We start from the raw sequence: 26017 nt of genomic DNA, 5'->3' as shown, positions 1-26017 counted from the left end.
TAACTTACACCTAGTGGTATAAAATTAGTGCACAAACTGGTTAAAGTTTGATAATTTGTGATATATTATTGATGAGAGTTTTATTTGAATGTGATAAATAGTAATCAAGAAGACTGTTAAAGGAGTCATGGAGAAATAAAGAGTTTGAGCAGGAAAAGAAGTAGAAATAGACTTAAATTTACAAAAATACCTGTTTTTCTTGTAGTTGCAGAGATACTGTTATCCTCAAACCTCGACATCCTTTTTTTTTGCGTTTTTGTCCAGCTTCTCCTCCACAAATAAAAAATAAATGCTATGTAGCTTAATTGCTGACATTTGTAGTTTACCTGGCTGGATCATTCGTACAACACAGCAATTTAAAACTCTACTTGGTTGTTTTTGTCTTTTTAAGTTCTAACTGGCATCACAGAGTGTTAGAAATGGAAAATGAGCTTCAGAAAGCCCAGGCTTACTGAGGTTAAGTGACCTGCCTCAGGTTATCTGGTTGAGGCAGTGCTAGGATTAGAACTGCTCTCCATTGCTAGTCCCTGTATTGTATAGGCTACCACACATCACAGTTTGCTTGGAACAGTCTCGTTATATGCTTCCTGTCTCTGATGATTATTTAAAATGTCATACCACTACTATACCTCAAGGTAGTGTGTTTTAACTTTTAACTAATTAATTATAGCTGATCATTTTTAATTAACAATGAAATGCAAATAGTTAAGCAAGGATTAAAATAAGTTTTAGATTTTTAAATGATCTGCAATGTTTATATACTCCATTAGAGAACAAAGCATTTCTCAGTGTCGTACCGTGTTTCATTTTCTTTTCTAGCAGCAGCCTCCGTCTACTACAACATTTGTGCTGAATCAGATAAATCAACTTCCAACCTTGGGGTCTACAATTGTAATGACTAAAACACCACCTGTAACAACTAATAGGCAAACCATCACGTTGACAAAGTTTATCCAGACAACTGCAAACACACGCCCTTCAGTCTCTGCACCAGCAGTTCGAAATGCCATGACCTCTGCACCTTCAAAAGACCAGGTTCAGCTGAAAGATCTGCTAAAAAATAATAGTCTGAATGAACTCATGAAACTAAAGCCACCTGCTAATATTGCTCAACCAGTTGCAACAGCAGCTAGTAAGTTTCTGTTTTCAGTAGTATCAACTGTTCTGACTTTGCTAACACCTGTCAAAGTGTGTTTTTAGGGTCGGCTTGGGTCTGAGCATAAAAGGTGTTATCTGCGTAACTCTGTGCACTTACTATTAAACAATTCAAAGGAATTAAAAATTGAGAAGACCTGGATAAAGCTGCATTAGCACCATGAAATCATCTTCGAATAACGTTTTTCTTAATTCTTTACATCAGTGCTCAAACTTTATGTGACTGTGAATCATCTGGGGATGTTGTTCAAAAGCAGAATTCAGTGGGTCTGTGGCAGGGTCTTAAGATTCTGCATTTCTAACAAGCTGTTAGGAGATGCTGATGATCCTAGGACCATATTTTAGGTACAGGCTTTAAACTGATGCTTTGTTATTTTGCCTGTGACTTTTGCAATTTTATGATTTTACCTGTCATTGATTTCATTGTTTGTGGATAGTCATCTTTTTAGTAAATTCTCTCTTAAAATATATATAGTTTTATTATAAAATACTATATTGCATAAATAACACATGCATTACATATTTTTGCCAACCGAGCAACCCCCCTTGTTATTTTATAAGGCAGCTATGTCACATATTGTATGTGGGCGCATTAAAATTTGTGAAAAATACAGTAATAATTTTCTTTGAAGAGTGAGCATCCATAATACTTCTTTTATAACAGCTTTATTGAGGTATAAGTCACATGCCATAAAACTCACTCTTTTGACAATTTATTGATTTTAGTATATTCATAGAGTTGTGCAACCATCACTACCTAATCCATAATACTTTAAGGATAGTAAGAGATTTAAAGGGAAAAAAACCCCAAGAATGATACGATACTGTTCATTCAGCAGGTATTTATTGAGTGCTTACTATGTTTCAAGCACTACCCTGGGTGCTAAGGCTATGGCTGGGAGAAAACTGCAATCTGCCCTCTTGGAACTTGCATTCTAGTGGAGAGGGACAGATAGCAAACAAATAAGTAAATTATATGGTGTGTCAGAGAGAGGTAAGTGCTCTGGGGAGAAATGACACATGGAGCAGGAAGAGGTTATAATTTTAAATGGAATGTTTAGTGGAAGCTTTGGTATTCCATGTACTAAGGTAGTTTTTGAAGGTAAAGTAGAATTAGGTTTTTGGGTTTGGTCGTTTCAAACTTTAGTAGTATAGTTCCTGTTTTAAAAACCAAAAAATGTGAACTTTGAAGTGGGATATTCTTTTTCTCTTTCCTCCATTAAGAGTCTTTGAATCCCCATTATATAACTACCATGGTGGTGGGCACTGTTGGAGGTACTAACCCTGTCCTCAGTTACAGCCTGAGCTCACCACTGTTTTATAACAGTTTTAGCTTAGTAATGGGTTTTTTTTTTTTTTTTCCTCTTCTGCCTTTGTGTATGTGAGGCATTCCTGGTGATTTATACTAGTACATACATAGCACCTATCAGTCTCTTGGGATGAGGTGATGGATATTGAATAAACGGTTTCTCCTTCCAAAATGATCCCCCTCCAAGTGTGGGAGATAAATTTTAATACCTGATATAGAACAATATATAATTCGAATACAGAACTGATTGCTTGGAAGTTGTAAATGTGCTTGTGTTTATAAAGTAGAGGGCTAGGAGCATTCTAAAGGGACGCGCACAAAGTGTTTGTGGGCTGATGTAGAACTGACTTTGTCTCCGCTGACAGATGTTATTAAAATTTCCAGATAATCTTTGGGTTCATACCATCCTGCCCTTTATGGCTGTAGTTTTATGCTCAAGGTCATTTTCCTGAACTAACTGAAGCTTGGGATCTAGATGCCAGTTGGGAAATCATTTTAGCTGTCTTAGGATACCAGTCCATTTTTGTGATTTTTATGATAACGTTTTCTGTCTGGAGAGCAGGACTGTGGCCTTGAGCTAGCTGAGGTGCAAGGCAGCATTTAGGATGGCTCCCAAGGGACTGGTGGGTGGTCAACGGTTGGGGGAAGCTGCTTTTCATTAGGGTCTTTGAACTTAATAAGGAGAAAGCCTGATGCTTTTATGTGAGTGGCTTTCCCCCTCCTCTGATTCACTTAAGCAGTTCTGCTTTGAAATTTGGATTCCAGAATTCCATTGCTGTATTTTTAAAAAGTTTGAAAACCACTGGTGTAGAAGACAACTGGGTTCATTTTTTGGATCTTTCTTCTGAGGGAAGGAGGAAAATAAGGAGTTCCCAAATGATTATTTTTTAATTCCAAAAATGAAAACTTTTTTGCCCTATAAGTTAGTAAGTACCACCAAATCAGATAAGATTGAATCTATCTTGATGATAACACTAGGTTTTGTTTTATTAACTAAACCCAGTAAAGTGTCTCGAAGTAATGCTGTTCTTTTGCTTTTGGTATTCTCATTAAAGTAAACTATCGAATAGTTCTGGTTAAGGTGTCTCTTGATAAATGGTTTTAAAATGTCCCATGCACAAATTTCTGTCTGAGTTACTTCAGTGTTTTCATCCTTAAGCTTAACATAAGGTGGTGATAGGAGGATTGGTGTTCTTTGGTTTGCGCGGTGAGTAATCTCTGAATTTAAAAAACAGCTGGAAGAAAAGAAAGATTTTGTTCTAAAATGCAAATTGATTTTACCCCCACAGCTGATGTAAGCAATGGTACAGTAAAGAAAGATTCTGCTAATAAAGAAGTAGCAAGAATATGGATAAACGATATGAAAATGAATTTTTCCTCAACTGTGGTGAGTTTCAGAAAAGCTGGGTCTAAATTTTTGTGCAGTGTGAAAGTACGCTGTCAAAAAATACAACCCTTAGAAAATTGTTTTTGCGTGGACAAGCTGCTTAGCTGCATAAACTAATGGGTAAGCAGGAAACTTCACTGAAACAAACTAATGCATACTAAGCAGATGATAGAACCAAAAAACCAAGCCTATTGCCATCGAGTCGAATCTGGCTTGCATGTTCGATAAGACCTGATTATCATACGCAATACTGACATCTTTTTGTTGCAAGTCTCAGTGATTAAGGGAAAAGAAAAAAAAACAAAGTAATGTAGGGTTAACCAAAAACATTTCATAACTCTTTATTTTAGGGTGGATCTTAAAATTTCATGGTCTAGTTATGAATAAATTACATGATGAACTAGATTTTTTTCCTTATGTTTTGGAAATGGTGTGTTCGTTTGATTGCTTCAGTATATTTATTTAATGACTTACTCTGTGTGTGATACTTTGTGTCCTGAGTTTCTACAAGTAGTATATACTGCATGGTCTTCCTTTCAGTGAACATGACATTTAACAACATCATGGATTAAGTTACATGAGGTACATCAGAAGTACAGTGTGCTGCTCATCAAAAGGATTACGAGTTTGGTAATGAGGTCTCTGTGGACCTGCATAGCCTGGGAAGACTTTATTTTAGGGAGGTGTAATGGAGCTAGGATTTTGAATATGGAGGGACTTTGAAGTGGGCATTTTGGGGAGGGAGCTGAAGCATTAATAGGCACGGAAGAGGAGGTGACTCCGTGCTTACGTGACAATAGCCAGGATACTTGGCTTGAGGGGAAAGGTTGGAATGGTAGAGTCTGACTCTGGAGGTGTTCAGAATTGAGCATGAAGGACGTTGGACTTGGTGTGGCGTCCATGAGGATTCCTGGGAGTGGAGTGACCTGTTAGAGATTCAGGATGAGTGGGGTGGCAAAACAGACAGGCTGGGGGTTAGTTAAGTAATCCAGAAGGGAAGTGGAAAGGGGCTAACCTTGGGTGCTTGCAAAGGGGATTGGAAAAGGATGAGGGGAAAGAAAAGCAGGAAATAAGAGATGAGTGTGCAAAACCATACCAAAGGCCTGCTAGGACTTGGAGCTGGAGACTGGAGTTGGTGAGCAGCAAGGCATCCTATACCTGAGGTCTGAAGTGGGGATCAGTACTGCCATTGCCCAGTGACTTCATGCTTATGTACTGAGAGTGTATTTGGTAGTTGTGTTTTTGGAAACTTGAGAATGCATTTTTTTTCAAGCAGTGTTATATATAGTGTTCACCTTCCCAGTTCAGCCCATGAAACAGTTACCTGTAGTATGCCTGAAGTTCTGTATTGTCCTAGCAGTTAAGAAACAACTGCCAGAAGTTGCCAGCTGGCAGCCTGTGAGCCAAAACCAGGTGATGGATGTGTTTTGTTTGACCTACATAGTACTTTGAAAAGTTTTGTATTTGTTGCTAATGTGTAAAAATCCTGATTTCCATGTTCTCTTAAACAGGAGTACCCGAAAACCCTGGGCGCACATTCCCCACCTGATAAAACTTGCCTAGAATTGAGTAGTGACTGTTTAACTTGAAGTTCTGGCCTGCGATCCCATTTACCACAGCCCCTCACCCCCAGCATCTCCTGGACCTTAAGGATTGGTGTCATTGGCCGTTTTACATCAGCTGACTTTTCTGATTTAGAAATATTACCTGTGTGGTTTCTAGATTGTGGGACGCTTCACTATTACCAATTTAGCCTCCAGTTGTACCGCTGCTGACTTTTCTTTAGTGTGGGAAGGGGAAGAAAGGGTAGAGGGAGAAAGAAGGAGCGTAGTTATTTTAGTAGAGCGTTCCTATTTATAAGTGAGGGAAAGGAGGGAAGGTGGGAGTGGTGGACTGATAATTCAGGTCCTCTACCCAAGGCTGCACACAGCTAAGCAGTGGCCAAATGGGGATTCAGATCTGTTTCTTCCGCCAGTCCTATTTTGTCACCAGTTTCTGAAGTTGGGGTCTCATTTTGGCTTCATTTGGAGAACATACTGAGTTTTTTCCCTGAGGACATTGTGGGTTGATGTGGATTGGAGGTTTATCCCTCCACGTCCCTTTTCTTTTCCACGTTTACTGAGCATCTCTGTGCGTCCTATTCTGTTCTCAACTCTGAGGTCAGTAAAAGGAAAGGTGAGCCTGCACTCACTGTCCAACACCATCTTCTGTAGGCTTTCTCCTTCCTTCCTTGGTGTACTGAGTTTCATCGCTGCTTCCGTAGACTCTTCATGAACAAGACCATGGTAATCAAGAGCTTTTCTAATGGGTCTGCTGGTGGTGAAAACAGGCCCATTCAAGATCTTCTCTCACTTTTTAAATGTTATTTCACCCTACTATAAAGTGTGACCCTTTCAAGAGTCCATAGAGGAACACAAGGCTGCATACGGATATAATGATCTTTCACCCGGTTTGCCTCGGACAGTCTGGGTTTCCTCCTGTTTTTTTGGTGAAATTATTAATAATTCTGAATTTTACTCTGAAATGCGCAGAGGTTGGGAGAATAAATTACATGATTATCTTATATATGATTGTTGGAGTTGTGTCTGTGAAAACACGGAAGTCTGAAGTACATCCTCTGTCCCTCAGAAGAACCCTTAAACTCCAGTCTCCTGGGGTGTGGGTTTTAGGATTTAAGGGAAAGAAGACAGATGGGGAGGCGAACTGAGAGGAGGGAAGAGATGGGAGACTTAAATGGCATTCTGCCAATGAACCTGTATTATAGGGTGTGCTGAGGAGGCTAACCTACCTTTTCTCCTCACACCTCTTGATTTCTGTAGTCCTGGGGACTGAGGTCGAGAGAGTTCTGGGTATCAGGGAGGGCGGTAGGCAGTATCGAAGGGGAAAGTAGTTGGAGATGGTGGTGGCTGGAAGGAAGGTGGGGCCCTGTGGTGACCTGTTTGTGCATCAGAGATGAGAGTGACTCATGGATCCCCTGTGCTCGCCATGGACAGAGGAGGGCCACACATGTGACCTAGATCTTAGGGGATATTGAGGTAGTATAGCATGCTTCCTAGACTCAAGATAGTGGGTGTTCCTACGTAAGTTTTCCTGGGTTTTGATTGGACCTGTGGTCTCTGGATTTTGGATTGATCATGCTCTTTCTGTTTTGTAGAAGGTCCCTGTTGGGAAAGAGGAAGATGAACCAGAGGAAGAAGACGAAGAAGAAATGGGTCATGCAGAAACCTATGCAGAGTATATGCCAATAAAATGTATGTCTTTGGAATTTATCAAAATAGTGAAAGACTTGAGTTCCTCTTGAACGTAAATAACTCTGCCCTACAGACTATTATGTATTAGGACCTGTCAGTGTTGGGTACCTCAGGATTTAACAAGTATGAATTCTGTATATTTTTAAACTAATAGGTTTTGAAGTATTTATGTGGAAGTTTTACTGTGTTTTCTTTTTTCCTGTGCAAGTTTAGAACTTTGTTGTAAGTTGAAGTCTTTTAAAACTGAGACTAAAACAGCTTAGATTGTTCGGTTTCGAGTTAATTTTGCTCACATGAGAAATGATTATAAAATCGTAGCAAGTTGTAGAAATGTAAATGAGTATGTATCTATTTTAAAATTTTTTTTATTGTACTTTAGATGAAGGTTTACAGAACAAATAGTTTTTCATTGAACAGTCAATACACATTGTTTTATGACATTGGTTAACAGCCCCACGACATGTCAACACTCTCCCTTCTCAAGCTTGCGGAGTTTTTTTTGGTGAAGATATTCATAGCCAAAGTTACACCATTTTGAAAGTTTCTATATGTACAATTCAGTGACATTGATTACATTCTTTCAGTTGTGCTGCTATTCTCACTGTCCTTTTCCAAATTATTCCATCACCATTATCTTCGACTCACTGTCCCCTAGGCTTCCTATCAAATCTTTTGAGTTACTGTTGTCAATTTGATCTCACATAAATATATTTTTTTTTTTTGTACCTTAGATGAAGGTTTGCAGAGCAAATACTTTCTCATTAAACACCTAGTACACATATTGCCTCATGTCAACACTGTCCCTTCTCAACCTTGAGTTCCCTATCACCAGCTTTCCTGTCCCCTTCAGCCTTCTAGTCCTTGTCTCTGATGAATATGTATCTTAACTTTGTGTACTTTATACAGCTTATCTAAGATTAGTAAAACATTGGAATCTTAAAATAACTTGTTCTTTTTCAGTTCAGTATTTTGCATTATTTCTGCCTTTCACATAAGCAGTATGATTTGTTATTTTTAGTGGCCACCATATAGAGTTGAAAATCAATAGTTTTTAGTTTTAGTATAAAAATTTTCACTTTTTCTTTATATGGGAGCATTAAGATTAAATAAATCTACATCTAGAGTTTGTCTTTTATATACGTTAGGTTTCTATAAGAAGACACCAATAGAAAGTAGCATTTAAATTATACTAAAATTTCTGTTTGCCAACTATGTATGGACCTCAAGAACCCATACTTTCCTTGTCATTTAGAATGAACTTCAGGTTGTGGTATTTGAAATTTTATGCTCCTTCCCCCGCAGTGATCATGTTCACAAAATGATTGAGTTTATCCTTGGCCCTTTAAACCAAAGGTCAGCAAGGTAAATCCAGCCCAGTGCTCATTTTGTAAATAAAGTTTTATTGGCACACAGCCACGCCCATTTGTTTAGTGTCTGTGGCTGCATTTGCACTACAGCAGTGGTTATGAGAGAGACTGGATGGCCCGCAGAAGAGAAAATATTTACTGTCTGACTCTTTATAGAAAAATTTGCTGATCCATTTTCAACTATTCACATTATAAAATACAGGGAGTTAGTTGCTGTTTAATTTTATAGCCAAGGTTTTCTTTCAAATACCTTTCAAGGTAAAATTATTTATATTGCATACTTTTGTTTCACTGCATGATTCATTCAGGTAAGTCCTTTGTCTAGGATTATGATCTATTGGAGAAACTGGTGATATGAACTAAGTTCTTTTTGCAGATCTTTTTAAATCAGCAAGTCTATTTAAACCGTATATAGGTTATAATTAGATCATCTGAGTCAAATTTAAGCAATACTTTATCATCAGTGATTTTTTATAGCAGCCCAGAGTATATAGTATTTGCTTACTATATTTTTTCTGTCATAGGAAAAATATTGTAGTATTTTATAAGAAAACTGGCAAAGGTTATTATTTAGAATAATTAACACTAAATACTTTCTATTTTCATTTAGTAAAAATTGGCCTACGTCACCCAGATGCTGTAGTGGAAACTAGCTCTTTATCCAGTGTTACTCCTCCTGATGTATGGTACAAAACATCCATTTCTGAAGAAACCATTGATAATGGCTGGTTATCAGCATTACAACTTGAAGCAATTACTTATGCAGCCCAGGTAAGCAAAAATATTTTATACCTACATACAGTCTGAGTCCATACAATATAATCGTTTTAATCCATAGGTGAGTTTTCTTTGCATGAGAAACTTGTGAAATGTAAGTTTTATATATTAGAAAATAAAGAGAATAGCATAGTTTTGAGGAATGCGTTTCTAGTAAAATCATAAATGTCATAACCTTTTTGGAATTCACTGGGAATATCTATTAAAGTTAAAAATACATTCTTTGACTAAAAGCTAAAAACGATTTGAATGCTCACGCCATTGGGGAGTTGGTCCAATATATTGTGCTATTCCTGTAATGTCGTGCAGTCTTTTAAAATAATGTGAGTTAGAGTTATGCCAGGTGTCTTGAAAGGATTTCTATGATACTCTTACTTTTGTAAAACAATTAATGACTGACCAGCCAACCACCCCCCATATTTATGTGATGTGAAAGTTTGTATTTGGCCTGGTGAAAACTGAAATGTACACTTAAGAGTGGTTGTTGTTCTGCCCAAGGACTCAACAGATAGTCCTGGATAGAATGGGAGAAAAATGTAGAATAAAACTCAAATTCCTGGGGAAAAAAAGAAAGTCCAGACGTAGTGGACCGATAGAGACTAGATGAACCCCTGAGACTGTAGCTCTAAGATGCTCTCTAAACTTGGAACTTGAACCATTCCCAGAAGTCACCTTTCAGCCAAATGACAGATTAGCCCATAAAATAAATAATACTTCTCGTGAGTACTGTGGTCAAAATAATTGTCTAGATGAAACCAAATGCTTAACATTTACCCTAGGCCAAAGATGAGAAGGCTAGGGGGAACAAAGAAGTTAGTTTAATGGGAACAAAACAACCGAAACAGAAATAATGACAGCGCTGATGTATTGTGAAGAATGTAACTAGTGTCCCTGAGAAATACGGATGGAAACTGTTAAATGAGAACCTAATTTCCTGTGTTAACTTTCACCAAAAACACGGTAAAATACTTTTTAAAATAAATAAAAAGAATGCTTGGAGGTAAGGCCTAACCAGTTCCCTTTGAGTTGGGGGTGGCAGGGAAGAAGTGCTTGAAATGGCAAATCACTTGTGTATTTTACCACAATTTAAAAAAAAAAAAAAAACTTATTTGATTATGCAAGTGCCAAAAAGGGTATGGAAGAGGTCTCATCAGTTTGCTACTTCAGTTACCTGGGGTGTGTTGAGGTGAGGTGAGCAAGAAAGAATATGTAGAAAAGATACAGAACATATCTACACTAACAGCCAAACTATATGCCCATAAATGTAAAGATAAATAATGTTAAAGTATTCCTAAAACTGTATGAAAGGCTGATCACCAAACTATCTGAAAGACTAAATACCAGTTTTTCTTTTTCAGCAACATGAAACATTCCTACCTAATGGAGATCGTGCTGGCTTCTTAATAGGTGATGGTGCTGGTGTAGGAAAAGGGAGGACGATTGCAGGAATCATTTATGAGAATTACTTGTTGAGTAGAAAAAGAGCGCTGTGGTAAGTGTTAGAGACTGGCTGTGGAAGCTTTCATTTGTAAATGGTCACTTCCGCATGTGGGGATGGGTTTTAATGAGTTGGTGAGTTTTTTTGAAGTGTCGAGTTTGGCTTTATTTATTTCCAAATTCTGCTAGAATGATGGAATTCACATTTAATTGTTGGTGTTGCTATTATTTACTATTATTATTTTTTTGCGGCAGGTTCAGTGTTTCAAATGATTTGAAGTATGATGCTGAAAGAGATTTGAGGGATATTGGAGCAAAAAACATTTTGGTCCATTCGTTAAATAAGGTATGGAAACTTGCTCTTCAATTGGTCATTCAGTAAATATTGACCTCATCTGTGAGACAGAAGTAGTAGTAGTTTCTACCTCGTAGGGTTGTTATGAGTGAACATTAAATGAGTTTTTCCACAGAAAGCAGAGTAAGTTATTGTTGGTGTGCGGATTTACCATGGCCAACTACAGTACCAGGCAGTGCTTATGTAAGGACACACAAAATCAGCATGGTCCCTATGGTTATGGAGTTTATCCTCTCCATCTTCAGCTTTGTTTTTGCCTGTGAAGTAATTTCCTGTGGGTAAAACTCTTTGTTAAATTGAGCCTTGTGGGTGAAAAGGTGTGTGTAATAAAGCTGTGTGGACAGGTCATGTGCCTCTCGGTGAAGGTCACCTGGAGTCCTGTGCAGCATATAGAGAATTGGGTTGTGATTTGGAGACCGGTTTAGGTATTTCTGTGTACCGTGGACTTGGACCAGTGCTTGGGTGTTAAAATGATCTGTAAAGTGGAAGTAAATGCATCTCAGTGTCTAAAGCCCAGTTTAATGTGATTAGAATCTTAATGTTCACTTGGCAAGTGTTTATTGACCCATTAGGCACCCATTCCTGGGGTGGTAAGGGTAGAATAATCCCTGCAGGCACCTCCCCACGGGCCTCTTCACAGTAAGTGTAAATCTGCTTCCCACGTGGAACCTCGGTTGGTTCAGTTTGCCAGACTCTTCTGTGGCTTTTTGAGGAGGTACTACTAAGTGGATTGGTAGTTACAGTACGTGTTTTAAATGATTACAAACAGTTCAAAATTAACAACATGTAACTGGCATCTAAAAATGTTTTGATTTCTGAACTGGTGTAATTGAAGAAGGGCGCATCATTTATAAATCGTAAGCCTTCTGTATCTCTCAGAGTTAAATTACAGAACTCTGCATAGTGAGGTGCCCAGTAAATGTTTGTAGATAGAATATTGTCTCTTTATTTTTTTATAGCCGAGTTTCTTTCTGGTTTTTAATCATTTTTGGGTTATAGACTCTGGAGATGTTGATGAAAATTGGACCCTTGTACCATGTGCTTGCATCTACATCTATATGTAAGAAATGTTCCATATGATTTCAGGAGTTCTCTGAGCCCATCATGGATGGGCCAGGTAGAGAATTCTTGCTATAGAGGTTCTCCTGCTGTGGTAGAGATGTTTCAGAACGAAAGGAAAGCCGTGTGCATTGAATTCTTCTGTTTTTCTTTTTCAGTTTAAATACGGAAAAATTTCCTCCAAACATAATGGAAGTGTGAAAAAAGGTGTTATTTTTGCTACCTATTCTTCCCTTATTGGAGAAAGTCAGTCTGGCGGTAAATACAAAACTAGATTAAAACAACTTCTACATTGGTGTGGTGATGACTTTGATGGAGTGGTATCCTTTGCAACAATGTTTTTGTATTTCTTAATGATAAGTTATGTAAGGATAAACACTTGGAAAGCAGAAATCCTGAAATTAAACAGATTCCTGGGATGAGAGTTTTAATGATACAGAGATTCCAAGGGGGTGGGAAGGTTGATTGTATATTGTAGTTTTCATTCAAAAACCGAACATGTTGCCATCGAGTCGATTCAACTCGTAACAGATTGCCCCATAGGGTTTCCAAGGCTGTAATCTTTACCAAAGCAGACTGCCACATCTTTCTCCCGCAGAGCAACTGGTGGGTTCCAGCTCTTGACCTTTCAGTTCACAGCCGAGCACTTAACCACTGTGCTACCAGGGCTCCTTAGTGACCCTATCCCTATTCTGAAAACCTGTTGCCATTGAATCGATTCCAACTCATAGTGACCCTATAGGGCAGGGTAGAACTGTCCCATAGGGTTTCCAAGGAGCAGCTGGTGGATTCAAACTGCAGATCTTTTGGTTAGCAGCCGAACTGTTAACCACTGCAACACCAGGGCTCCAACAACCTCATAGGAGGTCAGTATTTAAGTTCGTGGTTTAAGAAAATGTTAATAGGTATGGAAAATGCTGAATACTATATTCCTATCTTGAGGATTCACCCTGCACAATTTTCATAGTAAAATACTTAAGAAGACTGAGAGAAAGAAAACTGCTGACTGAGCAGCTCCCAGACTTACTGCTCAGAAATAAACTCACAGCATAGTTTATTATCCTGGGCAAGGAACACCAATATTTTTTTTTTTTGGTCATCTATAACACTGATATTTTTATGCCACTTCTACAGGATTTGCCAAAATTACCTTCTTTGGTGGACAGTTCATGGGGCAGTGGATCGGGCCCTTTCCTCTGTTCCAACTAAATATTAATTAAAATATTAAATTAATAATTTAAATATTTAATATTTAAATATCTGGCTAAGATACGTATCAAATTCAGTGGCTACTCTGAGGCAAGAAAAAAAGGGGAGGGGGAGGAGGTCAAGGAGAGGCACTCAGAGGATTGTAAGCTTAAAGAAAAGAAAGAACCTGAACCAAATATGGCAGAATGTTATGGTTTGACAAAGTTGGGTGATGGTGATGTGGATGTTATTTTAACAAGCTGATGCTCAGGGATTTATTATCAGCTGCACCCCTCCCCCAAATCTTGGATGTTCCCTCAAGGCCACCTCTCCACAAACCTTGGATGTTTTCAAGGCCTCTTCTAGTAAGATTGGAGACACTTGTTACAAATGTGACACGTTCCTTAATTCATTCCTTACAGATAGTGTTTGATGAATGTCATAAAGCAAAAAACTTATGTCCTGTTGGTTCTTCAAAGCCAACTAAGACAGGCTTAGCAGTTCTAGAGCTTCAGAACAAGTTGCCAAAAGCCAGAGTTGTTTACGCTAGTGCCACCGGTGAGTATTTATTTATTTAATACAGACATTTGAAGGTTATTTTTTCAGCCATAACAGGTTTCATTTTGGGGTTTTTCAGGTGCTTCTGAGCCACGCAACATGGCCTATATGAACCGTCTTGGAATATGGGGTGAGGGAACTCCGTTTAGAGAGTTCAGTGATTTTATCCAAGCGGTCGAGCGGAGGTAATGCAGTTCTCAGTTCACACTGTTTATTCTCAGCAGCAATCTAAAAGATGCTGTTGCTAAATCCCCTTCACTGTATGTTAAAGTCCCACTATATTTAATGATAGTTACTGTGTGTTTTAATTTTATTCAGAGGTGTTGGTGCCATGGAGATAGTTGCTATGGATATGAAGCTTAGAGGGATGTACATTGCTCGACAGCTGAGCTTTACTGGAGTGACCTTCAAAATTGAGGAAGTTCTTCTTTCTCAGAGCTATGTAAAAATGTATAACAAAGCAGTCAAGCTGGTGAGAATGTTTTTCTTAATTCCTAGTGTTTTTAATGCACCTAGTCGTATCTGTTAGTCAGTTTTCTCCAACGTGATGTCTGTGAGTCCTCCAGGAATATATTTCTGCCCATAAAACAACCGATCATTTACCAGATGATAGGCTTTTGAACCAGTGTCCTTATTTTGAATACAGCTTTCTGAGTTTTAATTTTGTTAAAGCAGTTAATAAAAAATAGGCCTTGAGTTTAGACTAATAAGGGAGGGACAACTCAGAAAAGGAGGGTGAGAACGGTTGTACAACTCGAAGAATGTAGTCAGTGTCACTAAATTGTACATGTAGAAACTGTTGAATTGATGTATGTTTTGCTGTTTATATTCTCAACAGCAACAACAAAATAAAATTTAGGGCAAAAAAATTCTGCAGCAGGTTGAATTTGTTTTTAAAAGGCAGCCCTTATTTTCATTATATGGGACACAAGTTTAACAAACACTGAAGTAAACCCTAGGGGGGATGATAGCCATTTATTTCAGCTGTGTAGTTCTAAAAATCACAGTGGAGCTATATTTCTTAAAAAGGTTAAATTAATTCATCAGAATTCTGACACAGTAAATACTGTTAGGCACACCTTCCAAAAACCAGGTGTTTAGAGATTACCAAGTTACTGAAGATGCTTCGTTAAATTAATGTTAAAGGGTACTGCACTTTACATTATTTTGGTTGAATTATTCGTTTTGTAGTATCTCCCACTCAAAGATGAAATACGTAAAGTGTCGATTTTGCCTCTTCAGTGGGTGATTGCCAGAGAGCGATTTCAGCAAGCCGCAGAACTGATTGACGCCGAACAGCGAATGAAGAAATCCATGTGGGGCCAGTTCTGGTCTGCGCACCAGAGATTTTTCAAATACTTGTGCATAGCATCCAAAGTTAAAAGGGTTGTGCAACTAGCTCGAGAGGAGATCAAGAATGGAAAAGTAAGTTATTGGAGAGTGCGTTAACAGTCATTCTTCAGTTACATTGTTTATTCTTTGTGGGTATTGAGGTTTTCTACTTGGAAAGTCTGGTCATCCTAAAGGATAGCTGTAAAGGTACTAATGTAATAAGACTAAAAAATACGAATTTTAAGATGGTGCAAGCAAAGCCTGTTTATTTGTAGAGAATTTAGATAACTCAAAGTATGAAAAAATAAACATCACTGTGATTTGACCATCCATAGATAAAGCCACTGATGGATATGGGAGTATACTGCACTAAGCTTTTTTTCATTTTGGTGAACATAAGCTACTTAAAACACAAAGGACTGTCAACTCCATAAGGCTTCAGTCTTGTTCACTGCTGTAATCCCTTTTCCTAGCTCAGCTCTTGATGTTTAGCAAGTCTCAATGTTTGTAGGGCAAATAAATGAGCACATACATGCTTTACAGTAACTGGGTCATTCTTGTCTGAAATCTGTTGGTCTTTTTTATTTTACTTTGTTTTTTTTACACTAAATAGAGTAGTCTCGATAAGAAACTCTAAGCGCATTTTATTTATAACTAATATCTTTTCTCATTTTCTCCAGTGTGTGGTAATTGGCCTGCAGTCTACAGGAGAAGCTAGGACTTTAGAAGCCTTGGAAGAGGGCGGGGGAGAGCTGAATGATTTTGTTTCAACTGCCAAGTAATGTGTTTTGGTTTTCTTTTTCAGATTTTACTTAGATTAATTCAAATGTTGACACTGTCTGGAGGCAGCTTTTTCGATTTGGCCTAAATGACCTGTAAAAGTGGTCCTGATCTTTGTTTTTACACTCTTAGGCTTTCCCATGTGCGTTTCCTTTGGTTGGAAACAGTAACAGAGAAATCTCACAGTCCTCAGTTGTTAGGCACTTGGACTAATGGAAGGGCCTGATTTTCGTTGTCTTGTACACCTTAGGTATCTGTGACGTATTGTGTTAGTTTCAGTGGATCACACAGGTTTGTGATGTAATGCTGCTTTTGAAATTGTCATTATCCAGAGGAGCAAAAACTAGTTTGCCCCCGTCGTGTTGTAGTTGGGTGCTGTTGAGTCGATTTTCAACTCATAAAGCAAACTCATGTGACAGAATAGAACTGCTCCTTAGGGTTTTCTAGGCTGTAATCTTTACAGGAGCAGATTGCTAGGTCTTCCCGTCCTGTGGAGCTGCTGGCTGGGTTCAAACTGCCAGCCCTTGGTTACAGTAGCCGAGCATTTACTATTACACTGTGCCACCAGGGCTGCTTGCCCCAGTCATGAAGTCTGATATAAAACTTGGAAATAGTCTTGAGATACTGTAAAAGAGTTTTTAAAAAGTGTTTTAGGCAGTTTTTTTCTTCTTCACATGTTTGCCCAACCTGTCAATTCCAACTCTGGTAGTAAGGTTAGCAAAATAACCTTTGCCTCCATACCATGTCATGCCTCAGGGCATGCATTCAGATGGCTCCTTTTCAGGTGGGTATAATTGAAAACTGCTTTGAAAAGGGAAACATGCACCTGCTGACCTGTATTGCTCCGTGCTTACATGCCTAGAAGTGCGCCGCCCAGTATGATAGCCGCTAGTCACGTGTGTCTGTTGACGAGTTGAAATGGCGAGTCCAAATTGAGGTGTGCTGGGAGTGTAAAATACATTCCAGGTTTCAAAGACTTCATTCGAAAAAAACAACATAAAACAGCTCTTTGATTACATGTTGAAATGACACTGAGGTAGATAAAATATATTATTAAAATTAGGTTCACTTGTTTCTTTTTACTTTTTTACGTAACTGCTACAAAATGTAAAAAGTGTACATGTGGTTTACATTATATTTTTACTGGACAAGCTTGGCCTAAAAAAATAAAATTCACTTTGTAAGATTGATCAGAGTATTTAACATGACACCCCTAGTTTATTTTTAAGACATATATTCATTAAGACGTTACAATAAATTATTCTGCATACAAGACCACTAACTGTCAATGTTTCTCTCCTGCCAACAGAGGAGTGTTACAGTCACTCATTGAGAAGCACTTCCCTGCTCCAGACAGGAAAAAACTTTATAGTTTGCTAGGAATAGATTTGACAGCTCCAAGTAACAACAGTTCACCAAGAGACAGTCCTTGTAAAGAAAATAAAATAAAGAAGCGGAAAGGTGGGTAATTTTCTTTAAATAGTTAATATTAAAATCACTATAAATTTGAGCATTTTTCAACAACTGTATTTGGGGAATGAACTGCCCTCCTTGAATTGCAAGTGGTCTTGAGTATTTTTACTGTCGTAATTTTGGATGCACAAGTAAACCCATTTAAATTAGGGCTTGAGTGGTTGGTGCTAGGCACTGCATTAGGCACTTGGCATGTGTGGTATCATTTAACCTACCAGAGATCCGTATGAAATTAGGTCTTCTTTTTCCAGTTACATAGACAGGGGAAACTGTGGCCCAGAAAAGAGGTTAAGGAATTTGCCACGGTTCACACAGCTAATGAATGATGCGTGGGAACTAAAATCCACGTCCTTCTGTTTTCAGAACTGCCCTTTAATGTATGCAGAATGGGATGTTGTTACAATGTTCTTCAAAGAGGCTTCTGTTGGTACATTATTTAACTAACTTATTAGGAATACATTAATCAGCCGTGTCTGTTAGACAATTTATAAAATGCAAACCTGGATTCGTATTTAGATGCCTACTGAGCTGATGTTCAGAAGTTATTTAGCTTTTCTTAGACTCTCTTTCTTTGAAACGCTGATATTAGATTGCCAAATTAACTGTACTGCTGTGTATGAAGTTTTAAACACAGTGCCTCATCTTATCCTTTCTAAGTAAGATGTACACGTTTTCACATTGTTAATATATCTAAAATGGGTTGGCTATCATAGTTCAATTAGCAGTATTTTTTTATTTTAGTGGTACAAAAAGTAATGTGTCGTAGAATCGATGTCATCTTAGAATGGTCAAATGGTTACATTTCCCTCTTGAAATATATTCTCACTTTCTCGTTAATACATGAATTTTTTTATGCTTGTCTTGGTTTTGATTGGTTCATTCCATATATCATTTCTGAATATTAAGTAAGATTATTCAAATCAGCACCTTGTTTGGTGTTTAAAAATGAGGGTTTATGAATTGACTTTCTAAGTATTCTACGTCTGTGTTGTTGTTGGGTGCTGTCAGATTGATTCTGACTCAGCGACTCTAAAGGGCAGTAGAACTGCCCCATAGAGCTTCCTAGGCTGTAATCGTTATGTGTATAAATGTATAGTTATTAGATCTGTCCTCATAGCCTGATACACAGTTATTGGATTATTAGTATGCCAGAGATTCTGTTACAACTCTTATGCCCTTGGATTTATTTTAAGGCTTATGCACTTGAAGTTAGTCTTGCATTTGTACTTACGTATCTAATTTCTTAGGAATAATTGAACATAACCTGATTTCTCATGTGCGTCCAAAAGGTCGGCCCTAGTTTGTGAATTTTGTTTGTTCCTATATACTTAGTAAATGCTTTTCTTCTGCACTTCCCATTTTGAATTAACTCAAGAACTAAACGTGATGTCCTGTATCTTTAGAAATTGTGTTTGGGCTGACTCTCTTTCTTGGGTCATGGTGACAGGTGAAGAAATAACTCGAGAAGCCAAGAAAGCACGAAAAGTAGGTGGCCTTACTGGCAGCAGTTCTGATGATAGTGGCAGTGACTCTGATGCCTCTGATAATGAAGAGAGTGACTATGAGAGCTCTAAGAACATGAGTTCTGGAGATGACGACGATTTCAACCCCTTTAGGGATGAGTCTAGTGAGGATGACGAGGATGGTGAGTTCATCCGACTGTTAAATCCAAATTAAAGGGTAGTCATATTTCACTGGGTTTGAAAATGGGATATTGCACTAAGGTGTTTTTCAGTGCAGTACAAATGATCATGGAGATTCTGATCTTTGCTTGGTGGCGAGCTCCAAGCTTGTCTGTCTTCTGGAGGTTTGACTCACGTATTTGAGATGATGGCCTTAGTCTTGTGCAGTTGTTTCTAACTTCCAAGTCGTGGACGTGGTACCCCGTGAGCTGCCGATGTGCTGGACCACTGTAGTTGGTGATGACCCACACATCATCAGTCAGCGTTACAAAAAAGTCAAAGCTTGTTTCCTTTGAAGATTCTGTACTTGTTTAACAAACGGCTTATTTGGCACACATTTCACCGTCATTTTCAGATCCCTGGTTAATCAGAAAAGACCACAAGAAAAACAAAGACAAAAAAAAGAAGAAAAGCATAGATCCAGATTCTATTCAAAGTGCCTTATTAGCATCAGGTCTTGGATCAAAACGACCTAGTTTTTCCTCCGCACCAGTTATTTCACCTGCTCCTAACAGCGCATCAGGTATCGATACGGAAGCTTGCGTTGTCTGTGAACTGTACTTTTAAACAAAACAAATATTTAAACTTCGTACTGATTTAACAAATGTACTTCACCTAGCTAACAGCAACACCAACAGTAACAGCCTTATAACAAGTCAGGATGCTGTGGAAAGGGCCCAGCAGATGAAGAAAGACCTACTCGATAAACTGGAAAAATTAGCAGAAGACCTCCCTCCTAACACCCTGGATGAACTTATCGATGAACTTGGTGGCCCTGAGAATGTTGCTGAGGTAAATAAGGCTTGAGTCAGGGCTCTGTCTGTCCTTGACAATGTTTTCGTTGTCACTTTTCAGCCCTGTAGGGTTGATTGGCATCTCAGGTATTATCACGTAGTAATCTCTTCTATCCAATTCCCTCTCTTAGATCTAGACCCTTGTTTTTCTGTAGTTCCCCTGTTGTTTGTGAGTGCCATCGAGTCAATTCTGACTCATAGCAATTCCATGTGATGCAGTAGAACTGCCCCATAGGGTTTCCTAGGCTGTAATCTTTATGGGGGCAGATGGCCAGGTCTTTTCTCCTGTGGTGTGGCTGGTGAGTTTGAACTGCCACCCTTTCAGTTAGCAGTCAAACACTTCAGTACTGTAATGCCAGGGCTCCTTGGTTGTTCTCCTAGAGCCAATGAATTCCTGTCCCTTCTCTCCTCTTATCCCCTCCCTATCTGAGTGTCAACCCTGAGCCCCTGATCTCTGTTACTGCTACCTGTTGTGCAGTAGTTGTGATCGTTGGTCTGCCTGTCTGCTTTGTCCACTGGAATTTGAACTCTTTTCGCAGTCAGGGACTGTCTTGGCAATCGTCTGTATCCCACAGTGCCTGGCGCAGCCTAGGCACTCAGCAAACACTTCATTAGCCCCATTGGTCTCCCACCAAGTGTCTTTAACAAAGTTATCAGTGGACTTCACGCACCATCATCAGACAGTCTGACTGTACATGACACTGTTTGGCTTTGCAGATGACTGGCCGAAAGGGGCGGGTTGTAAGTAACGATGATGGAAGTATATCTTACGAGTCAAGATCTGAACTTGATGTGCCTGTAGAAATACTAAATATCACAGAAAAACAAAGGTTTATGGATGGAGATAAGGTATGTTTTGCGGGGGGTGGGTGCTTTTCGGTGAAAATAACCCGTTCATTTAGATTAAGCTTTAGAAGGTTTCTTCTTTTAGTAAGGTCATGTCTGCTGAATGTTGTTATTCTACTTTGTTTTAGTAATTGCACATACTCTCTGAACATTTTATGCATTTCCATGACTATAAATTGAATTTAATAGCGTTTTGTATTGTGCACAGAATTATATTTGGCTCTTGCTAGCTTTGGAGGCTTTAATAATCTTTTAGTCAGAATACAGTGAAACCTGTGAGAGCTGGAACTTGACAGAACTACCTTGTTCTTTTGGGTCTCGCATGTTTGCTGCGTTTGACAAGGGTGCAGTCTGACCACGTTTATGTCAGTCTCTTCAGTGGAAAATGTTTGAGTTTTCCTTCTCTGACGGATTTCTGCATTGCACAGGTTCCAGCTTTCACAGGTTTTACTGTATAACAGTACTGTTGTCTCAGGTTATCTTGGTGGCATGACATTTACGAGTATGCTCTCCAGTCTGATTCTGAGCCCAGAACGAGGTGTGAGAGCGCCCAGATCACTAGTACCCTTTGGTTTTGCTGTTTCATTGATTGCGATGCCATGTTTATCCTTAGGTGTTCTACAGTGGAGTTCTTGTAGACTGACATTCCATATCTGACCACTGTAGAACTGTTGGTTACCTCGAGAAGCTTTTCCCGTAGACTCTTAATTGTTACATAAACTTGGTCAAACGTAAAGGTTTTCAAACCCGGTTTTTCCTCCATCTTGTTGAATTTGCTGTTAGTGTTTACTGGGGGCATTGTTAACAAAGAGGTAACAGTACGCCTTCCATCTCATTCCTTTCTCTAAAAGAGGAAGAATAAAATCTTATCTTTACCCACATTTTGCTTTATAGTTCAATGAATTTTTTTGCCTTCAGAACTTGAGAATAGATGATAATTACCAATGTCAAAGTTGGCGTATAAAAATACATTGAAAAGCTACCTAATGTTAAATATTTCGGAGGTTGTAGATAGAGGGTGTTATTTTATGTTCTTGTTTCATGAATTTACGCCTATATGCATTAGGAACTGTATTAGGTGGAATTACTTTTGACTGCTAAGTGAGAGAAAATCTAAAATCATTGACTTAAACAATGTAGAAGTTTATTTCTCTCGTGTACAAGCTTGGGTAGGTAGTCCAGGGATGGTATGACTCTTTAGACATCCAGGTCTCTTCCGTCTTGTTCCTGTAACATATTAGACTCCCCATTTCCAGGTTACCTCGATGTTGCAAGATGGCTGCCCTACCTCTACATTTCAGCTAGTGGGGAGGAGAAAGGCATGCCCCCTACTTTTCAGGACATTTCCTGGACATTGCGCATGTCACCCCCCACCCACTGGCTGATTCACACATGCCCGCACTTAGCTGCAAGGTAGACTGGGAAATAGAATCTTAATCTGCGCAGCCATGTATCCAGATACAATTGAGGTGCTATTATTTAGGAAGAAGGGGGTTCATTTAAGGTACTGCCCTTCTTATTCATGTACAGAGGTGATTTTTTTTTTTTTTTTAAATTGCCTTTGATACAGAATATTGCTATCATCTCAGAAGCTGCCAGCTCAGGTATTTCATTACAAGCAGATCGGAGAGCTAAAAATCAAAGACGAAGAGTTCATATGACCTTGGAATTACCCTGGAGTGCTGATAGAGCAATTCAGCAATTTGGTAAGGTCCTACAGGGTTTCATTTAAATAGGTAATGGGGAATCAATTGGGAAAATGTGTGTATGTCAAAGTGTATTTAATGTTAAACATTTCTTGTAGTTTTGTGTATACGTTATAATGTTTAACCATCATGAACTCAGTTTAAAAGAGATGAAAGACCTGCTGTGGGATTGCATGGGGATCCCTGACTTCCCACCTATGTACAGGGCTCCTTGGGAGCACACCGGATCCACGTCAGAGCAGCTACCATTTCTGTGTCTTGTTCACCCCTCCGTGGTTTCACTGAAGGCACATCCCTCCTCCCTTCCCTTCCGGCTTCGTGTCCCTGTGATCCAGAGTGCAACCATTGATGCCGAATACAGGGTAGCTGTGCATCAGGGACACTGCTTAGCCACAGGTGGTGGTACCTTCACAGCACTCTGACCACTGCCACTGTTCCCTCTTGGGCAGTGTTGTTATGAGCGTGGATGTCATTCACATCAATATTTTTCTTTCTGTGCCTTTTGGGAGTTATGATACATAAGTTCTTGAGTTTTTCCCCCCTCTTTAAGGCTTTCTGACTACCAGCTTAGTGTTAAATGCTAGGCTAGGAATGGGCCTCAGAACGCCCAGTCTTTATGTAATGAGCACAATCAGTGATTTAAAACAAATGTTGTTACAGGGCGAACTCATAGATCAAACCAAGTTACTGCTCCGGAATATGTCTTCCTGATTTCTGAATTGGCAGGAGAACAAAGATTTGCATCTATTGTTGCTAAAAGACTTGAGAGTTTGGTAAGTTTTTGAGTTGTGTAGATTAACAGATGGTCAGTGTTAACCAGTTTTCTGGTGAAGAGTCAACCTGGCCTTGATTGGGAATTTTATGTTCTGATAGGGGGCACTTACGCATGGTGACAGAAGAGCAACAGAATCTAGAGATTTGAGCAGGTTCAACTTCGACAATAAGGTACATTTTAGTTTTCGGCATCTCGAAAACGTGGGGGTAGCGTGTGGAGTCTGTGGTGATACATGTTGAGTTTTGGCTTTATTCTTAGAAAGAAGGAACAGAAAGGAAAAGCAGTTACTGACTGTTTAAAACTTAAAACCGTCTCCCGTTATAGTTTTGCTTTAAAATCGTGGCTTCTTGTAAGTGCTGGGACTTGCCCCTGTCAGTTACAGAGGAGGTGTTGCTGGCCAGCTGGGAAGTAGAGTCAGATTTTTATTCCCACTGTAAATTAGAAATAAAATAAGTACCTCTCAATGAATCAATCAAGTGTGAGTTCCTAGAAGTAAAGGAAGTTACGTATTCACTCAGTGTCTGCTGTGCGCAAAGGCATGGAGCTAGCTAATATTAAATTATGCAGAGACAGTTGAGGCCTGCTTTTTTTTGGATCTTTGGGACAGAAATCCTTTTTTTAGCATTCAGTTGGTCATGTTACAGAAGAGTATCCAAATGCTGAAACTGGTTTTAAAAAAATTTATTTATTTTTTTAATTGCAGTATGGAAGAAATGCTTTAGAAATTGTCATGAAATCCATTGTAAACCTAGATTCTCCTATGGTATCACCACCTCCAGACTACCCTGGAGAATTCTTTAAAGGTAACTTTTAAATTAATCATAGCAAGGGGAAATGCTTACTGACAAGTACGCGCTGAAACCTGTTCTAACATGCAATGTTTTTTTGTTTTTGTTTTTAATAATTTATTTTTGTTTTTGTTAGTTTATACGCAGAGAACATACACCAATTCAGCAGTTTCTACATGTACAATACACTGACATTCATTACATTCTTCAAGTTGTGCAACCATCCTCAGCCTCCTTTTGTCAGTTGTTCCCTCTCCATTATCATAAACACACTGCCCCTTAAGCTTCCTAACTAATCTTTCCAGTTGCTGTTGTTGGTTTGATCCCATCCAGATAGCTCGTAAAAGAGCACAGTGCTCAAGGCAGACATTCTTTACTAGTTAAGCTAAACTATTTGGTTTTGAGGAGACTTCAGGGGATTTTTTTTGGTTTAAGGTTTAAAGGTTATCTCAGAGCAGTAGTTTTCAGGGTATGTGCTATTTTTTTTTTTTTTTTAGTTTTCTTTGGACATAAATTGTATAAAATTCAGAAAGTAAAGGTTAATAGAATACCTTTTTTATATGAAGCAGTAGATTTATTTATAAAACACATTTCACTCAAATGAGGTACTTTGTTCTTGGTGTAGCTTATCTATTATTAGCCTTAATAGAGCAAAGTGGTTTTGTTACATTTAATAAAATCACTTTGCCAAATAGCTTTAAAAATTTTTTAACATAAAGGAGGTAAATTTGTGGCCGAGGGGGTTAGTGGAAAGTGTAAATGAAATAAGATTGGCTGTACATTAACAATTGTTAAAACTGGTGGATAAGTACAAGTGGTTCATTAGAAAATTCTCTTTATTTATGTGTGTAGAAGTATCCATTGTTTTTAAAAAAAAAAAAAAAAATTCTGGGTAATATTAGAAGAATTCTTAGATCCTTATTGGAAATCCGTAGCATAGATTATACCTGTAAGTAAAGTAGTTCGGATAATTTCAAGAGTTCAAGAAACTATGAAAATGTTTTGTAAACCAAGTAGGTGTAAGATATTTGAGGCAACATCATGATAAATGGAGAAAATATGGAAGTTGTCAAGGATTTCATTTTACTTGGCTCCACAACTACTGGTCCATGGAAGCAGCAGTCAGGAATTCAAACAACGTGTCGCATTGGGCAAATCTGCTGCAAAAGACCTCTTTAAAGTGTTAAAAAAGCAAAGTTGTCACTTTAATCAGCTGATACTCTGCTACATGCTCAAAATTGTCTTAGATTCTGTGGGTGAAAAGAGTAGATAAAAGTCTCCACCACCAAGGATTGCTGTTGGAAAGATAAGAAATATCAAAGCACAGTGTGCGCTTTGAGAACTAGAAGATCTCAGAGTGCCTAAAGACCTTTGGGAACTGTGAATTCCATTTAATTCAGCTACTAGAAACTGAAGGATACATAGACTGTGTGTTATGCTAGAGTTTGATCTAGTGTCATTAGTCAGGTAACAGCTCATTGAGTCGTCTGAGCTATAAAATTTTTATTAGTGTATTTTCTTATAGATGTTCGACAGGGACTGATCGGTGTTGGCCTGATCAATGTAGAAGATCGCTCAGGAATTCTTACTCTTGATAAAGGTAAAACTATTAGATTTGTATATACCCATGACTGTTGCTGTATGATTGGAGTTCATTTTGTTTTTTATGCTTTTGGTAACTTGAAGGGAAACCTTGATGTCAGTTTTTTTTTTTTTTTAATAGACTTTATTTTTTATGGGAACATTCAGAAAACATAGAGATTTCTCATATAACTCCTTCCCCTTGCACACTGTTTCTCCTATTAACATCTTGCATTCCTGTGGTACATCTGTTACAGTTGATGAACCAATATTTGTACATTATTATAACTAAAATCCATAGTTTACATTAGGGTTCACTCTTTGTGTTGTATAGTCCTGAGGGTTTGACAAATGCTTAATGTCACGTGTCCACCATCATGGTATCGTGCAGAACAGTTTTACTGCGCTGAAAATGCC

At 38.5% G+C, this 26017-nt stretch overlaps 1 protein-coding gene across 7 annotated transcripts in view; it reads left to right on the top strand.

The window, feature by feature from the left end:
- SBNO1 (strawberry notch homolog 1) overlaps positions 1–26017 on the top strand; it is a 49418-nt gene that overhangs the window by 9779 nt on the left and 13622 nt on the right. For 5 of the 7 annotated variants that reach the window (XM_023739236.1, XM_023739234.1, XM_023739235.1 and 2 more), the window contains exons 4-25: positions 820–1132; positions 3754–3851; positions 7006–7102; positions 9080–9240; positions 10605–10738; positions 10939–11029; positions 12256–12417; positions 13708–13843; positions 13923–14028; positions 14162–14315; positions 15086–15268; positions 15856–15953; positions 17265–17416; positions 18876–19073; positions 19466–19633; positions 19730–19902; positions 20622–20753; positions 22321–22456; positions 23117–23229; positions 23330–23401; positions 23935–24034; positions 25545–25619. In XM_023739236.1, coding sequence (XP_023595004.1) covers positions 895–1132; positions 3754–3851; positions 7006–7102; positions 9080–9240; positions 10605–10738; positions 10939–11029; positions 12256–12417; positions 13708–13843; positions 13923–14028; positions 14162–14315; positions 15086–15268; positions 15856–15953; positions 17265–17416; positions 18876–19073; positions 19466–19633; positions 19730–19902; positions 20622–20753; positions 22321–22456; positions 23117–23229; positions 23330–23401; positions 23935–24034; positions 25545–25619 — 2977 coding nt within the window. In that variant the 5' untranslated portion in view covers positions 820–894. The remainder of the gene's footprint in view (positions 1–819; positions 1133–3753; positions 3852–7005; positions 7103–9079; positions 9241–10604; positions 10739–10938; positions 11030–12255; positions 12418–13707; positions 13844–13922; positions 14029–14161; positions 14316–15085; positions 15269–15855; positions 15954–17264; positions 17417–18875; positions 19074–19465; positions 19634–19729; positions 19903–20621; positions 20754–22320; positions 22457–23116; positions 23230–23329; positions 23402–23934; positions 24035–25544; positions 25620–26017) is intronic. The other 2 variants (XM_023739233.1, XM_004384986.1) reach the window with 2 other exon arrangements.

Source organism: Trichechus manatus, unplaced genomic scaffold, assembly GCF_000243295.1.
Source record: "Trichechus manatus latirostris isolate Lorelei unplaced genomic scaffold, TriManLat1.0 scaffold00131, whole genome shotgun sequence".
Classification (NCBI taxonomy): domain Eukaryota; kingdom Metazoa; phylum Chordata; class Mammalia; order Sirenia; family Trichechidae; genus Trichechus; species Trichechus manatus.
Note: the sequence above shows the minus strand (reverse complement) of the source record. Positions and strands in the feature narration are given on the sequence as shown.